Source organism: Microtus oregoni, unplaced genomic scaffold, assembly GCF_018167655.1.
Source record: "Microtus oregoni isolate MIOR12 unplaced genomic scaffold, Mior012 000000F_ref0000247, whole genome shotgun sequence".
Lineage (NCBI taxonomy): Eukaryota > Metazoa > Chordata > Mammalia > Rodentia > Cricetidae > Microtus > Microtus oregoni.
The window spans coordinates 81083917-81106582 of NW_024543059.1; the positions used below are offsets into that span (position 1 = coordinate 81083917).

Below are 22666 nucleotides of genomic sequence, written 5' to 3' on the forward strand. Positions count from 1 at the left end.
GCCTGCTCTCTTAGAACCCAGGACCACCAACCCAGGGATGGCAGCACCCACAATAGGCTGGGCCCTCCTCCATTGATAACTAATTTTAAAAAATGCCCTACACAGAACAGCTAACAAATAGGGTTGCCCCAAAGCCCCCACTCAATTCTCTCAACGTCATTCACTGGACTCCTAGTGTTCAGGGACCAGGATAGTGACCGGAGCTTTAGAGGTGAGTAATACAGGCACTTCTGTCCTTTGAAGAGCTCCCTAACTAGCTGGAAATATGGGCATTTTGATAGCTTAAGTATACGATCAAATAGAGCAAAGCTAGACCACCAAAGGAGATAAAGCACAGCGACAGAATACCCACCAAGTTGTGTGGCACTCTGGGTTCAAACCTAATATAGAAGAAAGATAGAGAGAAACACAGAGGGATAGAGGGAGAGAAAGTATGGAAGAGAAAGCAAAAGGATAGCCCATGAAAGTTTCTAAAATTTACAGGGCCGGGTGTGCATGTCTGGCCTATAATTCCAGCACTCAGGAGGTGGAAGCAGAAAGATCAGACATTCAAGGTCATCCTCAGCTAATAGTGAACTTGAGGTCAACATGGCTCTATGGCAGCTTGTCACAAAACCAACAACAACAAAGTACTGGGTGCTTATTAAGTATTTATTTTGTGTCTGGCAACATTCTAAGTGCTTTACTTTTATTAGCTTTTTTCACTCTCTCCTTATAACCACCGTATGTAGTAGATATTTTTGAGTGAGGAGACAGTCTCAGAGTGATTCTGATGCCACAGTGTGTGGCCGAGCCTTGAGGCTCTTAGATACTCACACTTACTAACTCTTTGGTGAGTAAGAAAGAGTGAGGACTGGACAAAAAATGAGTCTTGTGAGCATGTGGATTGAGGAAGCAATATCTGAACTGGGTCCTGAAGCGTGTGGAGGAATTTTCGAGGTTGGGCAGATGGGAGTGAGACAGAATGATGAAATGACTTCCCCAGATGGAAAGAAATGCTGTGGAACAATCTGTGTATGTTGTAGATATGTATTGCTCTCACTGTTAATGAGAAGCCGATTGGCCGATAGCTGGGCAGGAAGAGAACAGGTGAGACAGCCTGACACAGAGAGAATGCTGGGAGGAAAAAGGGCAGAGTCTGGAGTTGCCAGCCAGACTCAGAAGGAGCATGAATGAGCCATGCTAATAAAGGTACCACATGTGGCAGAGTGTAAATAAGGAATATGCATTAACTTAAAATGTAAGAGCTAGTTAGTAATATGCCTGAGCTATCGGCTGAGCATTTATAATTAATATAAGCATCAGTGTGTTTATCTGAGAGTGACAGCAGGACAGGAAAACACCACCTACAGAACAAGGTGTTGAGATGCCTTCCAGAGCTGTGCTCATATGCCAAGAAGAAAGGGCCAGAAGGAAAACCCACTGATTGTGAAGAACAAGGCGTTCCTGATTAATAAGGATGACCAACTGTAGTTTCCATGGGGGACACCAAAAAGGCATATTGGCATTGTGGCTGCAAGTACTAATGGTCACGTTGGCTAAAGGTCACAGAACTAGATGGGGTGAAAGCCATTATGTGTGAAGACAGCTGACCAGCTGAGAAGCAAGGAGGCCCGGGAGATAGAAAGGGAGCTGGGTGGGGGCCTGACTGGCCTCGTTGTCATGAGAGGGGGGTTGTGGAACTTGCTGATCTGAAAACATTGGCTACTCCAGTGCAGCATCCCCTAGAGCCTGGTGACCCTGGCCCCTTGTCCATGAAGAGCCTCTGTCCTGGTGCCCAAAGGGCAGCCACTTGAACTCCAAAGGTCATGGCTGTACAAAGTGGGAGGAAATTTCCCCTAAATTCCAACCCTTATCTCTGCCTCCCTTTTATTACCAACTGGAAACGGTCACAGGCATTGCCGGGACTGGAGATTTATGAGCCGAGGAAAAGGCAAACGGGAAAAATGAGCCATCACTGCTGATGACACTTCCCCTGCAGTGAAGACAGAAGCCAGGCAGTGCCAGGCAGCCAGGTCCGCTTCTCAGAGCCTCATCAGGAGCAGACTCTGCTCTGCTCGTCCGTCTCCAGCAGGTCAGGTCTGGACCATTAGAAAGTCGGCAAGCATGGGCTCCTTCGTGTGATACAGGGAACCGATCTAAAAACTCCTTCAGTAGCTGTCCCCACCAGGTGTCTCCTCTCTCTCTGGGCTCCGACAGCAGCGCCCTGTGCAGACCTTCATCTCAGGACTGGCTCATGCTCTGAAATTCTCAGCTGAGGTTTTGGTCTCCCCTGGAGTCACGTCTAGCCAGGACAAGAGCGCACACCCGAGCTGGTCAGTCTCCCAGAAAGCTTCTAACACAGCCAGCTGAGCTCTATACCTAACACTAAGGACTCAGCTGAGCTGGCAGATGTTGAGAACTTGCGTTTCTAACAGGTACTCCCACGTCACTGATGCTAATGACAGCGGGACGACAAGAACCTGTCCAGTGACTCTCAAGCCCTGAATTCCACTTAGTTCTTTGCTTATTTGTTTGTTTATTTTGTTTTGGTTTGTGTCTTGAGACAGAGTTTCTGTCTGTAACAGCTCCAGTTGTCCTTTAGCTCTTCTGTAGACTAGACTGGCCTAAAACTCACGGAGATCTGCCTAGATCTGCCTCTTAAGTGCTGGGATTAAAGGCATGCACCACCTGTCTTTACCCAGCTCTTCTTTTAAGAGTTATTTTAATTATAGGCAGGTGTGTGCATCTGTCTGTGAATAGATGTGAGTGTAGGGATTCCTTCGCACAAGGAAGCCAGAGGAGTTGGATCCACAGGAGGCTGTGAGCCTACTGACATGGGTGCTGAGATCCACACTTGGGTCCTGTCTTAGACACCGTTCCATTGCTGTGCAGAGACATCATGACCAAGGAAACTTTTATAAAAGAAAACATTTAATTGGGGGGGGGTCATTTAAAGTTTCAGAGATTAGTCCATTATCATCATGGCAGGAACATGGTGGCACACACGGAACTGGAGCAGGAGCTGAGAGCTACATCCTGATCTGTGGGCAGGTAGGCAGACAGAGATTGAGCCTGGCATGAGCTTTTGAAACCTCTAAACAGTGGGCGCACTGTGACACATTTCCTTCAACAAGGCCACAGGTATTCCAACAAGACCACACCTAATCCTTCTAATCCCTTCAAACTGTTCCACATTCTGGTGACTAAGCATTCAAACATGTGAGTCTATGAAGGCCATTCTTATTCAAATCTCCACAGGTCCTCTGAAAAGCAGCGTGTGTTCTTATTCACTAGGCCATTTCTCTAGCCACAAACGCACACACACACATACATACACACACTTGCACACACATAGAGTTCTAGCTAGAGCCTTTCCCCCAAGTGCTTGGAGGTCAGCTTTTTACTGAGTAAGGGCACTTTTGTCTTCACACAATGACTCCTGACATCCAGGAAACAGAGCAGAAGTTTCTGTTTACATCAACCCTCCTCTGGGATGTAAGTCCCACACTGCCGCAGTAGCTATAGCTGTCCCTAAAGATTTGATTAGTAAGTAAATGGTGAGGTTTCTCCACTGTACAGGGTAAGCTCAGTCTCGTGATTTTTCTGCCTTCCTTCAAGTTCCAAAAACCTGGGGAGTCTGATGGTGCCAGAGGTACCAGAGCTGTTTCAGAGTCCTGGGATCGGATGCTCCTTGACTCAATGACCCCCCCAGGCTTGTCCACCATATGCAGCATAAGCCATGGAGTCTGAATATGGGAGCCAAAGGGAAAAGAAGTCTTCCTCAGGCTTGGTGCCTCCCCTCCTCTCCAATGGTCCTCACCTACCTGTTCCACACGAACTTGGGAGCTGATCAAAAGATGGGCAACTGAGTCAGACAGGCCAATGTTTCTTGTGAGAAATAGCGTCAGTGTATCCTCATCTTTTAGGATGTCTCGGATTTGTAATCCTCTTCCTGAATACGAATGGAAGAAAGAACAGGGGGTGAGTCAAAATAAGAACAGCATGTAGTATCAATTCGAAATATTTCTGCTTGACTCTTAGAAGGGGGCTGTGTTCTTGGCTTCCTCGGGAACTCTTGGAGACTGCTAGAGCCTGAGCACAGTACAGTGGAAGGCACAGAAGGAGGGAAAGTTAACCCAGGGTGAGCAGGGTGTCAGGCACTTCTTAGAGTCGATCTGAGAGAGTGACTTTCAAGAGAGTAAAGGCTGGACGGTGGTGGCACACTCCTTTAATCCCAGCACTTGGGAAACAAAGGCAGGTGGATTTCTGTGAGTTTGAGGCCAGCCTGGGCTACAAGAGCTAGTTCCAGGACAGGCTCCAAAGCTACAGAGAAACCTGTCGCAAAAAAAAAAAAAAAAAAAAAAAAAAATCAAGAGAGCGAAGGGTAAGGAGCTACAGCAGAGGAATTTGGGCTCTTGAGTATTTGCCAATATCTGGAGACATCTTTGGGCAGTATTATTGGGGAGAGGCCAATGATATTGCTAAATATTCACAGTGTACAGAAGAAGGCTTCCTCCCTAAAGATTGTCCTGCCCCTACAAAGGTCAGTGGTATTGCAGAGAGCAGCCTTTAGACACAGCTCTACAGGCTCTCACTGTAGTGGTCCATGGACACACACGAACATGCAAACACAGTTGTCTAAGGGTTGAGGACTATGGTCCTGCTCTTTTTGCATCCTTTGTCCCACCTAGCTATGTTGGGTACACAGAGGTAAAATTGCAAGGTCATTCTGTCTGTCCTCTGTCTCTGTCTCTGTCTGTCTCTGTCTCTCTCTCTCCCAGTATGGAGGCCTGATATAGTATCAAAGCCTCAATAAATGTGACCCTAGGTACGCAATAAATACCTGTGCTCCTGTCCTAAGAGTGAAGCCCCATTTGGCTGTTTATTTTTTAGTTATTCTTTAACACCCTCAGCTCATATTGCATATGAATGCCTCAGGAGAAGGGGCAAGACAGAGAGTCATCTGGCCTGGGTATCATACCACTGTGGCCTGGCTGTGGCGGGGGGTGGGGGTGGGAGAAGAAGGGCAGGGACATGGTAAAGCACACACCCAAGCTGGGGGCTGAGGGTCACCCTGCCTGCAGAGCATGGGGCCCAGGGTCTGAGCAGCAGGGTGATACCAGACAGGCTCTCCATTAGATTCCTGAGTGGGGCCTTGTGAACGGGGTGGGGTGGGGGTGGCGGGTGTCTGGGGAAAGACAACTACATTTCTTCTAAAATGTGGTTCTACTTGTTCTTTTTGCTGGGAAGACTGGAGGCTAGGAGTCGGGGGCAGAAGGTAGCTGCGGGTGAGGCTGTGGGAAGAGGGGTTTAGAGATGATTGAGACCACAGAGCTGACTGGGCACAGGGGGGTATGTCTGCAACTGGGGTGTCCCCTGCAGAGAATGCAGCCCTACAGGTTCACTGCAGAGAAGAACGTTGCTGCCTGGGTCAGCACGGGTACACTTTCCCAGGTACCTGGGAACCCCACAGGCAAAAGCCGCAGCAGCTGCAACAGTCCACCCCATTCTGCATGACTGAGTTCCTAATGACCTCAGACTTCATGCCTTGACCAACACTCTGCAACCTCTCCCTGACATCTTGACTAGACTTTAGTGCCTGGCCCAACATTCCACCAGAGACCATGTCATTTACTCATGTGTGGGCTCTGGACCCTCTCAGTTTCTGTCCCTAGCTTGTGGGGAGCCTTGGAAGGCTATCCTGACCCCTTGACCCCTAGCCATGCTCTCCTTTAGGAGATTCCCTTACAGATGGAGAACCTGCAGAAAAAAACCACCTGCACCCTCGTTCACCCTCAAGTCCTGTTTTGGGTTTAGAGTCGTGATTTCAGTTCTCCTAGACACTTGCAGCAACCACAGAGACTTCTGCATGGGGTGAATCTCTTCCACTCCCTGCAGCCAGACTTAATTTCATGGTCAGACCCACCAATGCAAAGGCCACTTCATGGCACACCCTTCAGAACAAAGGGAAGAAGGAAAGTCGTCTTGAGATCAAGACAGTGGCTGTCTAGTGCATCTGCTTGCTTAGCCTTCACCAAAACATCTTCTCGTCTGGCCGAGCTCCCCCGCATTGGTTTTTTACTATTTAAAAGGCAAGTAGTGAACCAGTCATAATGGCTCATGTTTATAATCCCAATACTTCAGAGGCTGGGTCAGAAATATTGTTACAATTTCCAGACAAGTCTGAGCTACATGAGTTCTAGGCTGGCTAAGCTAAGTAAGAACCTGTCTCAATAAACAGGCAAATAAATAAAATACTCATTGTGCCTCTGCCGTCTATAACCCTTCATATTTGAGCTGATGGTATCAGCACTTCTCCATCAGAGCGAAGAATGGAGCATTCGCAATCTGGGCTGCAGAAATCATGACCAGCAGTGTGTGCTCTGCAGTTTGGAAGCAGCGCGAATGTGGCTAAACAATCCTAACCCGGCGATCTGGATGTACTTCTGTACTCTTGCCCCTCCAGGGAGCAAAGGCAGAAAGTGGCTAGGCTAGATGGGAGGGCGCCAGACTCTGTTTCCAGTCTTTCCCCTTCCTGACTCCCATGTTCTCAGCGCCCTCTGCTTCCCCATACGGTGAGGGACAGCATAGCCTACCCTAATTTTGTTCTCTAGGTGCCCTGCGGGCAGGCACTCATCCATCTCTCTATTTTGGCCTGCCAACCATGAAGGTGTTCCGTCCAAGGCTAAACAAGCGGGTGAACTAGACAGCCACTGTGTGTATGCCTCACAGTAGGTACCAACCGTGTGCTGAGCATAGAGGGGCCGTGTCACATACAGTGAGGAGGGCTGGCCGGTCACATCACCATCTTAACTTTAGTGTTGGTAACTCGGATACAAGCTGCCCTATCCAGCCACTCTTGACCCCTTGGCGTCTCTTGGTAGTCCTTTCCTATGGCTGTCATCCTCCTTAGGGTGATCTTTACTGCCACACACCTTTGTCTTAGGAGCACACGTCTTTCCCCAGCAGTAGCCTCTGACCTCCATCCTTGCTGTCTCCTCATTCACCATCTCTCCACATTACATACTATTCTCCACGGACCCACCTGCGTCATTCTGGATGCTAAAGGTGACTGGAAATGTTCATTAGGAGGAGTCTTTTTCTCTGTATGCAAGTGAGCTTGTGTGTGTGTGCATGTGTGTATGTGTGTGCGTCGATGGAGGTGCACACATGCCACAGCATGCATGTAGAGGTCAAAGGACAACCTCTTTGCGTTCACTGATGTGTGAGACAGGCTAGCTGGCCTCCAAACTTCTGGAGAATTCTCCTGCCTCGACCTCCCGCCTCACCCCAGGAGCGCTGGGGTTACCCGCCTCTGGCATTGTTTCATGGAATAGCCCGCTCTTTACTAGGTCTTCAGCGTCTGGTGTGTCAGGCTAACTCTAGCGGCAAGTACAGAATGGGGACACGGGCACCCAGGTTACCTGCGAATCTCTCAGGGTGAGTCCGTAGAGTGTCCATGAGCTGGGACAAGGTGCGGAGCTCAGCCCAAACCTGGCCAAGCTGCTGGATCTCTGGTGTGTCCACGAAGAGCTCCTGGAAATCTCGATACACTCTTGCCAAGCTGTTGAGAGAACGCCTTATAAATAAATAGCTGTCGTTTTCATAACCATACAGTTAGCAGCTTTGTGCTTCTTTTAAATTGACTTAGCATGGCCTCCATTGGATGGCTAGTTATAATTTTAACCCTGACAAAAATGATGAGTGTTTTGCTCAATATTTGAATTGCAGCAGGGCAAGCTGACCTTAAACCCCATTCTCTGAGCCTGTTGTTCTGAGGCTGTTGGAAGATATTACCAGTGAGTCTTCCCAGCCTTCACCCAGTTCTTTGAGTTCTCCTTCACCACCCAGTCTTAGGGGTGGGACCTGGTGCCACAGTTCATCCACACAGTCCTCCCTGCGCCTACCCATCCAGGCTGACTGGACAGGGAAAATGGAGATGGGCAATTGGATGTTCGGTTTTGTATTAAAAACCACACTGTGGGAGTCACATCCCAAGTTCCTTGTGCTGCAGGTCACTAATGACAGTTTCAGTCATTAAAGGTTTGGAATTCATTATTTTCCTCTAAGAAGGAAACCTCACGTTGTAAACTTGACTTCGGGTTTCCTTGCACTGGTGCTCCTTGGCATTTCTCCCAGGCCTTGTCTAAAGAAGCCTGTGGAGGAGACAGAGAGGGCTACGGGCAGCCTGTGGCTGAGGTGAAGGAAGTTAGTTAATTGTTCCACCTAAGAAGACGAGTGACCACAAAGTAGTGGGCACATCGCAGCCTGGGCTGCTATTAGATTTTAGGTTCCCTCTTGGACATACAGATGAACAAATCATGTCCATGTGTCTGAAGTTTGAAGGCTTCCCCACCCCCCCAGGTGCCTTGCCATTAATAGGCTATTAGGTAGGAAGCTGCCCTCCCCACACTCTTTCAGAGCTCCTCATCAGCCTGTGGGAACAGCACACACTCCTGCATGGGGGGAGGGATGGGCAGGGGGCACAAGTTCCTCCCTGTAGATGGGAAATATTAGCACTTACATGGAGTTGTTATAGTTTGACACAATTCCAGGAGTTTCTCCTGGGGTGGGGTTTTGAAAACAAGGGTTATTCATGTTGCAGAAAATCCCCTGGAGCCATGGTAACATTCCTGCCGAAGGCATCGCCTTGTTGGGAAAATGGCCTTTAAGACAGAAAAGGAAAACGAGAAGGAGTGAGTCACAGAAGCTAAGCAGGCCAGGAGCACAGACTCTCTGGGACTCTGCTTCTCTCTCGGTTATGAAGCGGGAATGTCTAAAGCAGGTTACTCCCTGTGCTGTGTCCCAGAGTTCGTGGTACTTAAGGAGACAGATGAAGGTCACAGGGCAACAGCTCTCAACCTACAGGTTGCGAACCCTTTGATGTCAAACAACCCATTCGCAGGGGTCACTGAAGTTCATAGGAAAACACAGATATTTGCATTACGATTCATAACAGTAGCAAAATGACAGTTATGAAGTAGCAACCAAATAACTTTATGGTTGGGGGGTCACCACAATCTGAGGAGCTGTATAAAAAGGGTCACAGCATTAGCAAGGTTGAGAAGCACTGGCCTAGAGACTTACATGGCCAGGTGGAGCGGAATTGAGGCTAGAAAAGAAGTTTCTGGAGGAGGGCAAATAGGGAGTTGGCTCGGGGAGGCTGGTGATCACAGAGGTTCTTTCCATGACAGGCGCGGAGGCTGTGCACTCCTGGGGGTGACGGAAAGAAGCAAGGGTTTGCTGGACAGGAGGTTGGCAGAGCAATGGAAGTTAGAAACCCAAGAGAAGGGAACTTGTCAGCTTTCACAACTCTTGGGGTGGCCGTGTCACCTGCCTAGAAGAAAAGACACCATCCTGGCCAGAACCCACAGGGGACCTTCTGAGAAGGCTGCTATACATACAAACAGGCCCACACGAGGCCTGTAGATGCCTTGAAGCTCCAGGGTGTAATATTTATCAAGTGTGATCTGTACTGTCCCTTCTTATTTCTCCCCTGGTACCATGTAAAACAAATTCCCTAAAGCAGTCAAGCTAAAAATAAACTGGGCGGTGGTGGCACACACCTTGAATCCCAGCAATCAGGAGGCAGAGGCAGACAGATCTCTGTGAGTTTGAGGTCAGCCTGGTCTAAAGAGTGAATTTCAGGACAGCCAGGAATACACAGAGAAACCCTGTCTTGAAAAACCAAGAAAAAAAAAAGAGCTAAATTTGTAATATAACAGCTAAGTTTAGAAAAACAACAACAAAATAATAAAAAATTATATGCATATGCAGGGCTATGTTTGACTCTCAGAAGCACAGAGCGAAAGAAATGAGCTAGCAGACAGTACATTCTTTCATACACCATGATAACCAAGACTGCACATGTTTTAAGAAACTAGAATTTGTTCAGCATTGATGAACTTGGTTCACACACCAAAGCCTCTGAAATGCCAACGGATGTGATATCCCCAACACCCAGAAGAGCTTCCTAAAGGAAAGGCCAGCCGGGGCTTCTGGGCTCATACTCACATTGATGGTGACTGTAGAGGGGATTGGCATTCCTCAGCCAGATTAACACCAGAAACAAAGACAGAGGCCACACGAGTTCCACCACAAAGCGAATCTGGAAAAAGAGAATCAAAAGAGAAAGATCAAGGGTGCTAAGAGACTTGGGGAGATGATACGCCCAGAGGAGAGAGGCCTTCGTGGTGCACGGTAGGAGCGGCAGGACTGGGCTTTGGTACAACGGTAAACCATGTAACACTCTGGGCACCAGGGATCACATATCCCACAGCAGCCGGAAGCTCCCTGTCACTGTCTTAACATCCTAGTGTCTGTGCTGATGTCACATCACCTAAAGCCAGAGCACGTATGTACAGCAATGATGTTCGGTGATGACCATGTGACCATTACAGGTATTCACTGCGTTCAAGTCATTCACCGAGAGACAATGTCTATTCATAAAAACCAAACTAACAAAAACCGTAAGCTGGAAGCAAAGCGTGATGCCACGTGGTATCTATAATGGCAGCACTTGGGAGGCTGAAGCATGAGTTCAAGGCCAGCCCCGATGATGTAGCAACTTTGAGACTATCCTGTCTCAGAAACAATTTACTGCCAGGAGTTGATGGCTGTAAAAGCAGCACCAGCCCTATGCATACCAGTCTTGTCTCCTGGTTGCGTCTTTTGTCTTGCTCTTGATTTAATCTTGTGTTTATTATGGCTCTAGGAGCAATAGACTACACTATGCATAGATAAACATATATACCATAGAGCTACGTTGCCCAGATGCGCAGTGGGCACTGCTGGGGAGGTCTTTCCAGTCCACTTTACAGTCTGCAAAAGGTGATGAAATTACCTAACCAGGCACTGCCCAGAATCAGCCCCATTGGTAAAAGGAGCCTGACTATTTACCTGAAGAACTTCCTTCAACCTTACTCCTACACCACCTCTTGCCTGATTCATTGTATCAGTCAGATTCTGTGTCCTTCTGCATTCTCTCTGCATCTAGTCCTAAAATAGCACAGACACAAGACCGAGATGAAGGAGCTCAGGGCTCAGCACATATGACTGTATATGGGGATGCAGATTTCTTTTTTTTAAAAAAAAATTTTTTTGAGACAGAGTTTCTCTGTGTAGTTTTGGAGCCTTTCCTGGAACTCACTCTGTAGACCAGGCTGGCCTCGAACTAAGAGATCCACCTGCTTCTGCCTCCCAACTGCTGGGATTAAAGGCGTGTGCCACCACCACCTGGCTATGTATGAAGATTCTAATAAAGTCCTGTGTAATGCTGGTGCCTCAGACTGGAAAGATCTCATAATTTCTCATTCTGTGGATGAGTGAAGAGACCTACAGAGGCAGGTGATTTGTACAGTATCACAACAGGAAGCAAAATCCAGCCTTCTGCCTCCAGGGCCAATGCTCCTCCTACCCCCCTCCCATTGCTTTGCCTTCTGGTGCAGTGGTAGACCTCGCCTGAAGGTGGTCATTGAATTAATGAATGAACTAGTGATCAAATGACTCTGTGATACGGTGCCCCAAAGCAAAATCAACAGAGATCCAGCTAGTCAACATTTTTTTCCTTCAACAAGATCTATTGTTTAGGGGAAGCAGACAGACTACTGTGGTTTCTTCCCTCTCCCCACAACCAGAAGAGGTGGCTGATCTCAACCTATCACAGAAGATCAAGGGAGGCTTGGTTTGGAGTCAGAATTCTCCTGACTCTAAAAGAAGAGGCACTTGATGGTGGTGCTCACATTCCAGCGCTGGACACAGTGGAAGGAGGAGAGGGAGAGGGGACTGTGAGTTAGGGATTAGACATCCTAGGACAAACCATGTGCTGCTTAAAACAAAACAAAAAAAAACAAACAAAAAAATCAAGTTGGCTGGCAGCCAAATCCTAACATATCTGAAAACTCATCGTAGAAAACAGACCACACATTAAAAGAAAACAAAAATGTTTACAGGTAGATGGTAACTTTCTAGAAAGACTACTCGACGCTGAGAGGAAACAGACATACAAAGACAGCAAGAAGATAGAACAATACATTTTCCTTAATGGGTCCAGTTTCCAGGGCTTTCCTAGATACATACTTTCCTACAACGTGACGAAATACCAATATTGGGTTGGGCAATTCCCACCTGGGGTTTAAGGAAACAGCCCCGGGAATATTTGCTAGCAATTAGAATTGCTGATAATCATCCACAGGGCTTGCGCATCCTGAGTCCCCCTGGCCTAATACCCTGCCCGCCCCCAGCACTCTTACTATCTCTCTTGGTCCCTAGAGCAACACTCACAGCTGCACCTGTCCTCCACTGTGAACCCAGCACACCATACAAGGCAGGGTTCGTAGACGTTCCCATCAGACATGTATGGACTGAGTAAACCTTAATCAAGGGCCTTGGGGGCCTCTCGGGGGAACTGGAGTTGACACAGGGGCTCAGGCCATCAACAGTTGGAAGACTTAATACACTTCACCCCACCCAGGTGTGTACACCAGCTTCTCTCTCACCTCTCTTCTGGACCATCCTGTAAGGATGGTAGGGAAACAGGTTCAACAAGATAGCCATGTGGCAGGTGCAAGTGATGACGCGGGAAGTTGCTCTGGGTGTCTTCGCCGAGGAAATGAGACAATCAGTACAGAGTCATCGCACTTGACTCCTGAGACAACTGATTGCCACGTTGGCTCTCTACCAAAGAGTGTCAACCTGTGAGTCATGTGGGATGCTAACCGCCACTCAGGGAATGTGAAGATTTGGGTTTCAACCACTCACAGGCTTGCTTAATTTCCGAGTCTCAGTTTTCTCCCCTACGAAACAGGGATGATTTTCTGTCCTGTAGTATAATGAGAATTAAGAACAGACTGCTCTGGGACCAAGGACTGGGGTTCATGACACGGGGTAACCTGTGGGTGGTGATTCCTTTGGGGGTCACATATCAGATCTCCTGCACATCAGACATTCACATTATGATTCATAACAGTAGCAACATTACAGTGATGAAGTACCAAAGAAATAATCATATGGTCGGAGGTCACCACAACACGAGGAACTGCATTAAGAGCAGAAGCATTAGGAAGGTTGAGAACAGAAGGTTCAGTTTGGAAGCATGGGGTAGGTCTTCTCCTCCATACTTAAGAAAAGCGTGGATGTGCAAGGTCCTGGTCATGGGGGACAAGCCGATCTTGCCTTCCTGTCTCAGAAAAGAAGTTTCTAGACTCACACTAGTACGTTTGGTCTGTCTAGGAAATGCTACTTACAAGATTTGGGTTTTGTTTTGCTTTTATTTTGGAAATGCTTTCTTGTTTGTAATTGCTGTGCTGTGCTATTTTACTTGGACCTTTTATTCATTTATTTTTACTTTTTGCATATGTGTGAGTGAGTGGTATGTGCATGTGTTTGTATGTTCCTGTGTGTGTGCTAGCATATTTCTGTGTATGAGTACGTGTGTGCAGGTGTGTGTTAGCATATTTCTGTGTGTGTGTGTGTGTGTGTGTGTGTGTGTGTGTGTGTGTGTGTTTAAACCCCAGGCTGACATTGGGTGTCTTCCCATTGTTCTCCATTTTAGTTCCCGAGACCAAGGTTTTCACTTTCTGACTCAGGGTCTCTGGTTTCAGTGAGTCTGACCAGACCAGCTTGCTCCAAGGATCTCTGTCTCCACCTCCCTCGAGGTGAGATCATGGGCAAAAATTACCACTGCACTTGGTTTTCAGTGTGTTCTAGGGCCCTGAACTCTGGTCCCCACACTCGTGTGACAAGTATTTCAACTGTGGAGCCAGCTCCCCACCTCGATTTTATTTGTATTAATTTTTTAAGTCATTGTCACATGCCTCATTGTCCTTCCTTCTAATTTGTCCCCATTCCACACTATCCCGTAGGCCTGCCCCTGAGGGTTCCCTTCCTTTCTCCAGACAGCACCCCTTTTTGATTGCTTCTGTCCTCTCCCTTTTCCCTTAGGATCTTTCCCCATTCTGTATTTGGCATGCCTGGACTTAAAGTCCTCTATGAGGGAAGTGGGACCCACCTTGTGCCTGCGCTCTTCCTCATCATGTCTCTAAATCCAGGCTGCTGTTTTCTTCAGGGCCCCCCAACGACCTGTCTCCATCAGCAGTCCTTACATATCTGTCAAGCTGGACGGACGCACACAGGCATCTCAGGGAAGTCAGCATCTCCCCCAACTGTTTTAGGTAACTCCAGTACACAGCCAAGGCTGAGCAGAGCTGGCTGTCTTTTTTTTTTTTTTTTAAGATTTATTTATTTATTATGTATACAACATTCTGCCTCCAGAGGAGGGTGCCAGATCTCATTACAGATGGTTGTAAGCCACCATGTGGTTGCTGGTAATTGAACTCAGGGCCTCTGGAAGAGCAGACGGTGCTCTAAAGCACTGAGCCATCTCTCCAGCCCCCAGATCTGGCCGTCTTTAAGAAGCACTGGGGAAAAGAATGTTTCCCTCTGTATGGGATCTGGGGCCGCAGCCCCTGCGGGCCACTCTCTGTACAAAGACCACCTGTCATTCTTTCTTCACCTGGCAGAGGCAGGTGAGTCCTCCCAGCAGCCTCTTCCCCTCCCCCAGAATCAGTCCAGTTAGCCCAGATGAGCATTGTGGCCCTTGGAACTCAAGTGTACACAGGCATGCCCTAGGGAGAAATTCCACATTAAAATAAAAACAAGTCTCCAGAGCCCGCCCCCTGTGCCCCCCCCCACCCTGCCTTAAGCATGTCTGTAACTTTAATTAAGCCCAGTCTAAGCTCAGAAGCCACCCCCCTCCATGGAATTTTTTCTAACTATACTGGTATTTCCTTGTTCCCTCTCCCCTCCCCCTCTTTACCATTCAGCCTATGTGGAGGAGGAAGGGTTCCTGGTCAGGGCAGAGTCCTGCTTGTTGTTTTAAAACAGCCAGTTAGGTTTTCTCCCTTCCCTCTCTGTTTTCAATTTAAAAGGGAGGTAGTCAGAGCTTGAGAGCAACCCGCTGATCCTCCCTTCTGGGCTGAGCATCCAGACTGGACTCAAACCTGGCTCAAGGCCACCCAGAGTCTGGCGTTCTTGGAGCTGGTGCCTAGGGTCCCTGTACCCCATGTTCTCATCCCCTAACGCTGCACCCAGCTTTAACGGTCACAGTCATATCAGAAGCATACCTCTAGAGTTTAGGAAGTGAACTCCTACTTTTATGAGTCCTCAGGCCTTCACCAAACATCCTGTCCTTCCCTGGAAGTGGGGCCCCCGGGAACACCAAAGGGTTCTAGGAGCTGCAGCTGAAGGGCAAGCACAAGCTTCACTAATGGCTTTACAGCCCTCTTGAGCTGCAAGGGCAGGCGTGACCTTGGGCTATGTCTTTGGGAGGAAGGGGTGTGAGGGTTAAGCTCCCTAGAAATCTCCTCTGAGTCCCTGGGCCCCTTCCCCCACCTCATGCTGCTTCCTCCTACTCCACTACTGTGTCTCCATTCTGCTCGGGAATCATGTGTGGTAGCCTCCTTCTGCCTGACTCCAAATTCCATCAGGGCAAGGGCTGTGTTCAGTTTTCCTCCATGCAGGTCAGACATACATTCAGGCTATAGATCCATATGAGTTTACACCTACTCTCTCTTGTGACATCTGTGCCTTGTCTGCTAGTCAGGGCAGCGGGGCGTAATAACCATATCTGCTATCCTGAAGTCACACATGGCTTAATCCCGGGTCTAGGTTCAGCTCATCCTGAGCCTTCTGTCACCTCATTGGTACCCACAGGAGCAACTGAAGCCTCCTGTCCTTGCCCCGCTGTGAGGGTTAAATGACGAAATGTATTTCGAACTATGCCAGGCACTTTGTGACGTCAAACAAGCGCTTCCAGAGGATGGGAAATGAAGGGAGGGGAGAGAGCACCTGAGGACTCCTACTCTGCATCTTCAGGGGGTGAAAGAGGAGGATGGAGAACCTTGGTATCTCTCTATCTGTTCTCACTTGTGATCTGCTTGCAATAGAAAACCCCTAAAATATAAAAGTCTGAAGAATGGCCGTGTCACGGTCTGCCATGCTGCACTTTCTGCAGAGTCAGCATTGTCTAGAGGTGGAACTTTCCAGAAGATCCCAAAGCCTTGAAAGGAGCCACAGACCCTTTCATCGAGCTGTCGGGGGCTTAGGAAAATGCACTCATCTTACCTAGACATCCTGGATACACTGGCTCTCTCGAGGCTCAGTTTCCAGGCCACACAGGTGATAGCAAATACAGGCAGGGCCCAGGCTAACGTGAGACAGGGTTCACAGCATGAATGGCTCCATCCCTTGGGGAGCACACAGTGAAGAAGAAAGACCCCATCCAACAGCAATGCATTTAGAATGCCAGGGAGAGGGGTAGAGACTGTGAACCTTCCGGAGCCAAGCCTGTCTCTGGAAAACCATGTTGGCTTGCCACAGCAATGGGAGCATTGCTGGCCAGCAGTCATGGGGCTAGGGAGGGGAGGGGCGGACAGGAGACGGGGGTGGGCAGTGGCGGCATATTGAATTTCCCTGGCAATCTGTCGAGTATTTGCACCCTGAGAGAAGAGATTGAATTGTCCCATTTATCATTGTGAACTTAGCACCTGGCACGCTGCCTGGGGACTATTATTTCTTGACTGAATGAATGAGTGGACACCATGAAGTTAACAATGAGTCTTGCTCAGATGTTGACAGCATTCTCATTCATTCAGGAAGGGACATTTCTGGGAGGGAATGAGCCTTGGGTTACTGTTAGCACTTGGTCCCTGGGGGGCCCAAATAACCTCATGGCTAATTTGAAATGACACCAGCCTTGACAAGGAGAAGCAGAAGTAGGACAATGGTGTCCCCACGGGTGAGCTTGGCTTCTCCCTTCGGCGTCCCTGTGTACTGTCCGAGCCACATTTAGGCCTTTGAGCCATCTCTGTGGTATCTCCTGCTTCTTCATATGTCCCTCAACCCTAAGGTCAGTCAGGCTTCCTTCTTCATGGGTCTGGACCTGAGGAGCCTCAGAGGCCCTGATTTCAGCTCCACACACACTACCCTTGGTTTTCCTCTCCTTTTCGCTGCTAGCTTTCTTCTTAGCTGACACATGTCCGTGCTCATCTCTCTCTGACCAAATCTGCCTGAGGCACACACGCAGGTCTTCACACGCCCCACCACCTGGTCCTGCTTCTTCCCAATAGCCAGGAAGGCCCTGTTCTACCCAAGAAACCCACCCCAAACCATCCTCTTTGCCACAGCCTGCCTCCTTCACTGTCCTCTTCATGAGGTCCAGCTTTCTTTTCTTTCTGTGCAAGTGTTAAATGCATGCTTATGTGTGTGTGCACATGTGTGTTAGGGTGCCTGTGTGTGTGTGAAGGCCAGAGTTCAATAAGGGGTGACATCTTCAATTCTTGGCCCCACCATTTAATCTCAGCTTTCCTCACTGTAATTATTCAGCCACAGATAAGGCTGCAGTTCCGGGTTCTAAAGACAAGCACATGCAGACAGACGGGGCCTTTGATGCGGAGATGCATATGTGTGGTTCCATTCACGTATGACTCAGATAAACCCTTGCACGCATGCGTGAGCCTGTCATCTGCGTCTGACATGATCATGCCAACCCCCTGTGTGCATGCGCTAGGCAGCTTTTAAAAGCTGCACGCGCCATCTTTCTCTCTCTGCACACCGATTCCCAGGCCTGCATGCACTCCCTCTAATAAACTCCTAAGCGAGTTTGTTGCTTGCTCTATGTTTCCTTCTAACTCATGCCCAGGTAATTTCACTGGTGCCGTGACTTGGATTCGAACCGAGGTTGCTCTCCTTGCCCACCACTTACACGAGGCAGCTCTTGGCTCTCTGCATGAGCCTCTTCTCCACCCCATTACTAACCCCTTCCAGAGACTCCAGCGAGCCCTTGTCCAGGCCCCAGCTCTTCATCTCCCAGATTTAACTCATCCTTTCTCCCTCTATGTAACAGAGAAGGACGGATATGCCCTTGGGGTCCTAGGACATCAGCTGGGACCTTCCTTTGCACCTGTAGCATACCTGTCAAAGAAGATGGACCTCACCACTCAGGGCTGGGCACCCTGCATACATGCTTTGTGCTTTAGCGGCAGCTGAACTTCTCATTCATGAGCCAAAGAAACTAAGTTTTGGGGTCACCCACCACTATCTTCTCCCACCACAATCTGTCCCATCTCTTAACTTACAAAGGCTTACAAACTTTACCCCCTTCCCGATTTCTTTCCCTCCAGGTGGCACTAGTAGAAGATGCCACACTCACTTTCCAATGCTGCCCACCCCTTAATACCTCAAATCTCCTACCTCAACCTAGTATTAATTATTCCCCATTGCACTCCTGCATAGAGACCTTAGAGAATCTACTGCCCCACCCCTCACATATACAGGAGGGCAAACTGTCCCAGGCCTCTTATACCTGGTACACAGATGGCAGCTCTTCTTTATGTGATGGGCTATGCCATAGTATCAGATACTGGGGTGGTGGAGGCACAGGCACTCCCAGCCCATACCACTAATCAGCAGGCTGAGTTAATAGCCCTTACCTGTGCCTTCCAGTTAGCAAAGGGGCAATCTTTAAATGTTTACACAGACTCCAAATGTGTCTTTCATATCCTCCTGTCCCATGCAGCTATCTGGAAGGAGCATGGGCTTCTTACAACAAAAGAAGGATCCATAACTAACTCAGGTTACATTATGGATGTATTAAAAGCCTCCCATCTCCTCAAAGCTATAGGAATTATTCACTGTCGATCTCATCAGACTGACAGTTCCATTATTTCCAAGCAGCCAGAACAGCAGCATTCCAGAGCCCAAACCTACCTCAATCACCTCAGGGGGTTCATATAGTACAGCCCGCATTCTCGAGACACCCCCTGACACCTGACAAATTCTGTCCTACTTACATCAGCTCTTTTATCCTAATAGCAAAGTTCTATTTCATTTTGTTAAGGCTCACCTCCAACCCACCCCTGAGGACTTAGAGTTCTTAAAAGCTATCACTGCCTCTTGTAAAATCTGTCAAAAGTCAGATCCCAAGACCAAATATCGTAGCTTCCCTTTTCCCACCAACCAGAACAAGGGGCTCCCTTCCAGGAACTAACTGGCAGCTGGATTTTACTCATATGCCCATGGTCAGAAGAGCTAAATATCTCCTGGTCTTAGTGGACAAAATGTCTGGGTGGACTGAAGTGTTTCCCACCACTAATAAGAGGGCTCAGACAGTTTCCAATGTTCTCTGAGAAATCATCCCCTGGTTTGAAATCCCAACCTCTCTCTTCAGTCGGATAATGGCCCAGCATTCACTTCCCAGATTTCCCAAAATTTGTCTAAAGTTCTTAACATTCCCTGGCATTTTCATATCCCATACCACCCTCAGTCTTCAGGGAAGGTAGAATAAACTAACCATTCCTTAAAAAATATGCTTGTTAAGATGTCACAGGAGCTTCACCTCAATTGGGTAAAACTTTTGCCCGTGGCCTTTCTAAGGCTTAGGGATCTCCCCAAAGGTCACCTTTTCATCTCACCCTTTGAACTCATGTATGGGTGGTCAGTTTTAACCCCTGGCCTCTCACCTAAAACCTCTCCTCTTCCTGATCATCTGCTTACTCCACTGTTATCGCATCTACACTCCCTATTATGGGATTTTACCGACTACTCATTACCTCAACCATGTGCTAATTCATGCCCACCACCAATTAAAATAGGAGATCAGGTACTATTCTCTCCCCCAGACCAATGCCCCTCACCCCTTTCCCCTAAATGGCAGGGCCCCTTTAAAGTAATTCTTGTAACTCCCACAGCTGCCAAGCTCTAGGGATCTCTCATTGGATCCACCTGTCCCATTTTAAACCTTTTACTCTTCCAGCTCAAGATACTCCCTCATAAACAGTAACTCAAACACGTCCCTGCTCCCTTAAGTTCCAGAGGGCACTGAGATCAGCCACTCTTTCTCCCGTTTCAGAAAAATAAGCCTCATCCTTACTCAATTCTTCTGTGCCAAAAACTCCATATACTCTCCCTCTTCCTCTTTCTCCTGTCTGCTTTACCAGCTTCTCTGTATCTCCAATGTCATGCTTAAATTTCCAGTTAACCACTCAGCTGTTATTACAGGGACCATCATTAAACATAGAGTTGGAGGTACAAGGACCGTCAAAAGCCCAGGTGGTAAGAAAAAATAACGAATTTTCAGCCCCAAACTCCAAAAAACTCACAAAACAGACTTTAACATAACAGGTTTATCACTGACTGCAGCAGTGTCTCCTGGATGTTAAGTTAATACCGTGATGCTAGGAATTAAGGATTTAATTCAGGTAAAACATTAAAGGGTCTAATTATTATCCTTTTCAATAATTTCCCCCTTCTTCCCCCACCGTCTTCCATTCTATCACTGAATCATAAACTTATTATGTCTAAAATTTATTTCTTTTCAAACATTTTTTAGAAGCTCCAGAGAGTGAATTGGACCTACCTAAATGGGCCAGACTCGCCCAGAATAAGTATCATTGAATTCTTCCCTTATCATTCCTGGTCTTGGGAATCCCTGGGAAATTCCCTCCTCCCTCCCAAAAGAACCCCCCTCTATCTTCCATCTTGTGACTCTCCTCTCTTAATCACCAGGATCTTAAATTTTTTCCAGACATAATTTTCTGCCTTTCCAGCATCTTGCAAGGTCCAAGCTGCCAGCCAGTCAGTTCCTCAGAGCCCGAAAAAACAACAGTAATCAGCCACCCCAGGGCATGGTCAAGCATCTCAACTCGATGCCCACTAAATCAGCAACGACACCCACATAGTTAGCATGAAGCAGTCATGAGAGACCTTACAACACCCCAATCCCACCCATTAAGACCCTCAAACCCCCAAATTCTTATAATAAACAAAAGGGTGGGATATAATTATTCAGCCACAAATAAGGCTGCACTTTAGGGTTCTAGAACCGTGCACATGCAGATGGGCCCTCGGGCTCAGAGATGCCTAAAGGGCCCCCCGTGACCCATGCGCGCGTATGGTTCCATCCACATATGAGTCAGCTAAACCTTTGTGCACATGTGTGAGCCTGTCATCTGCGTCATCTTCATATGATGTGGTCACACCAACCCCCTGTGTGTATGCGCTAGGCAGCTTTTAAAAGCTGGACGCTCCATCTTTCTCTCTCTCTGCGCACACCGAGTCCAGGCCTGTATGTGCCCCCTCTAATAAACTCCTAAGCGGGTTTGTTGCGTGTTCCATGTTTCCTTCTCACTCGCACCCAGGTAATTTCACTCATCTCTCACAACAACCCCCTCCCCACACACACCAGCTTCTTAAGTCATTCCATATTTCTAGGACTCTGCAGGGTACTGGAACAGTCCTTCCTTCCTTCCTTCCTTCCTTCCTTCCTTCCTTCCTTCCTCCTTCTTCTCTTCCTCCTCCTCCTCCTCCTTCTTTTCTTCTTCTCCTCCTCTCTCTCTCTCTCTCTCTCTCTCTCTCTCTCTCTCTCTGAACAGGATCTCATTCGTTTATCCCAGACTGGCTTGAACTCACTCACTATATAACCAAGGATGACCTTGAATTTCTGATCCTTTTGCCAGGTCTGTACCAACAGGCCCAGTTTATGTAGTACTGGGGAGCAAGTCTAGGACCTGGTGTGTGCTCAGCAAGCATGCTACCAACTGAACCAGCTGAGGTCCATCCTCAGCGCCATTTCTTTAGAGATACACATTTGTCTCTCGTCCCTGTCTCTCGTCCCTTCAGATGAGGGATAAGCTGTTTGCAGCAACTCTGGAGGGGCTCGGGTCTCCTGAAGCTCTCACCTACATCTCTCCTGGAATATTCAACCTACATTACTTACTATTACTCTGGGTTCTCAAAATATACTTCAAGTTTCTCCAGCCATCATAGAAACCAGGTCAGAGGGAATATGCATCTTATGCCTTTAAATCCTTAGTCTGGCTCACGAAAGGGGTTTGGGAAAACCCATGGTTAGTTGTACTTTCCGGACCTCTAACAGCAACTAGAAGATACAAGGTTATTTTTCTGCAGCATGGAGACAGAAACAATGTGTTCAACGAAACTGGGACTGCTCTGGGAAATGCATCCTGATTCCAGGAATGTTCATTCCACTCCCGAGCGTCAAGGAAATTGCTCTCACTGTGCTGTGAAGCTAGTCAAAGCCTTCTTGCCTTCCTCTGGCTGTGTTTTTCAGGGCTTAGAATGCTTCCATGGTGTGGTGAGAACTGGACCAGCAGATGTCAAAGCAGGAGGGGTTGGGGTCACAATGGATTCCTCTGCTGGGCAGGGGACAGAATATTTTTCTATAGTCAAGGCCAAGAGAAGCATGGTATCCTGCAGGAGGGCACTTGGTCAGAGAGGCTCACTGAGCAGCGAAAGGCAGCCCCAGAGATAAAAGGCAGTAAGGTTTCAGCCCCTCCTCCCTTCTTCCTCCTCACACCCCACCTCCACCCACTGCTCCATGCTGTTACCTTTTGTCTTTTTCTCAGAGTCCAGTTCTTCCAAAGCAAAAGCTGTATCTGCCTGGGGAAGCCCATGCTGGTGACCACCCAGGTCCAGGGGATCACTCTGAGCTGGGGCTCAGGCTGGCAAAGGACACAAAGGCCACTGGGACTGCCTCCAGCTCAGGCTGCTGTGTCCTTCTGGTGATTAAAGGCTCCCCGCTTTTCCCCTTCAAACATAATCTCTTCTAATTACCTGTAAGCCCTTTGTCAGGGAAAGGGGGCAGCTAAGACTCCTTTCTAGAGGGGAA

The 22666-nt window shown here is 48.2% G+C and overlaps 1 protein-coding gene across 1 annotated transcript in view; it reads right to left on the reverse strand.

Moving 5' to 3' along the window:
- Nucleotides 1-22451, reverse strand: part of Abca4 (ATP binding cassette subfamily A member 4) — a 125721-nt gene extending 103270 nt beyond the window's left edge. Inside the window, exons 1-5 of the mRNA XM_041653028.1 lie at nucleotides 22386-22451; nucleotides 9997-10090; nucleotides 8507-8648; nucleotides 7407-7546; nucleotides 3807-3934 (exon numbers count right to left, since the gene is read on the reverse strand). Coding sequence (XP_041508962.1) covers nucleotides 3807-3934; nucleotides 7407-7546; nucleotides 8507-8648; nucleotides 9997-10090; nucleotides 22386-22451 — 570 coding nt within the window. The remainder of the gene's footprint in view (nucleotides 1-3806; nucleotides 3935-7406; nucleotides 7547-8506; nucleotides 8649-9996; nucleotides 10091-22385) is intronic.
- Nucleotides 22452-22666: the final 215 nt, after the last annotated feature.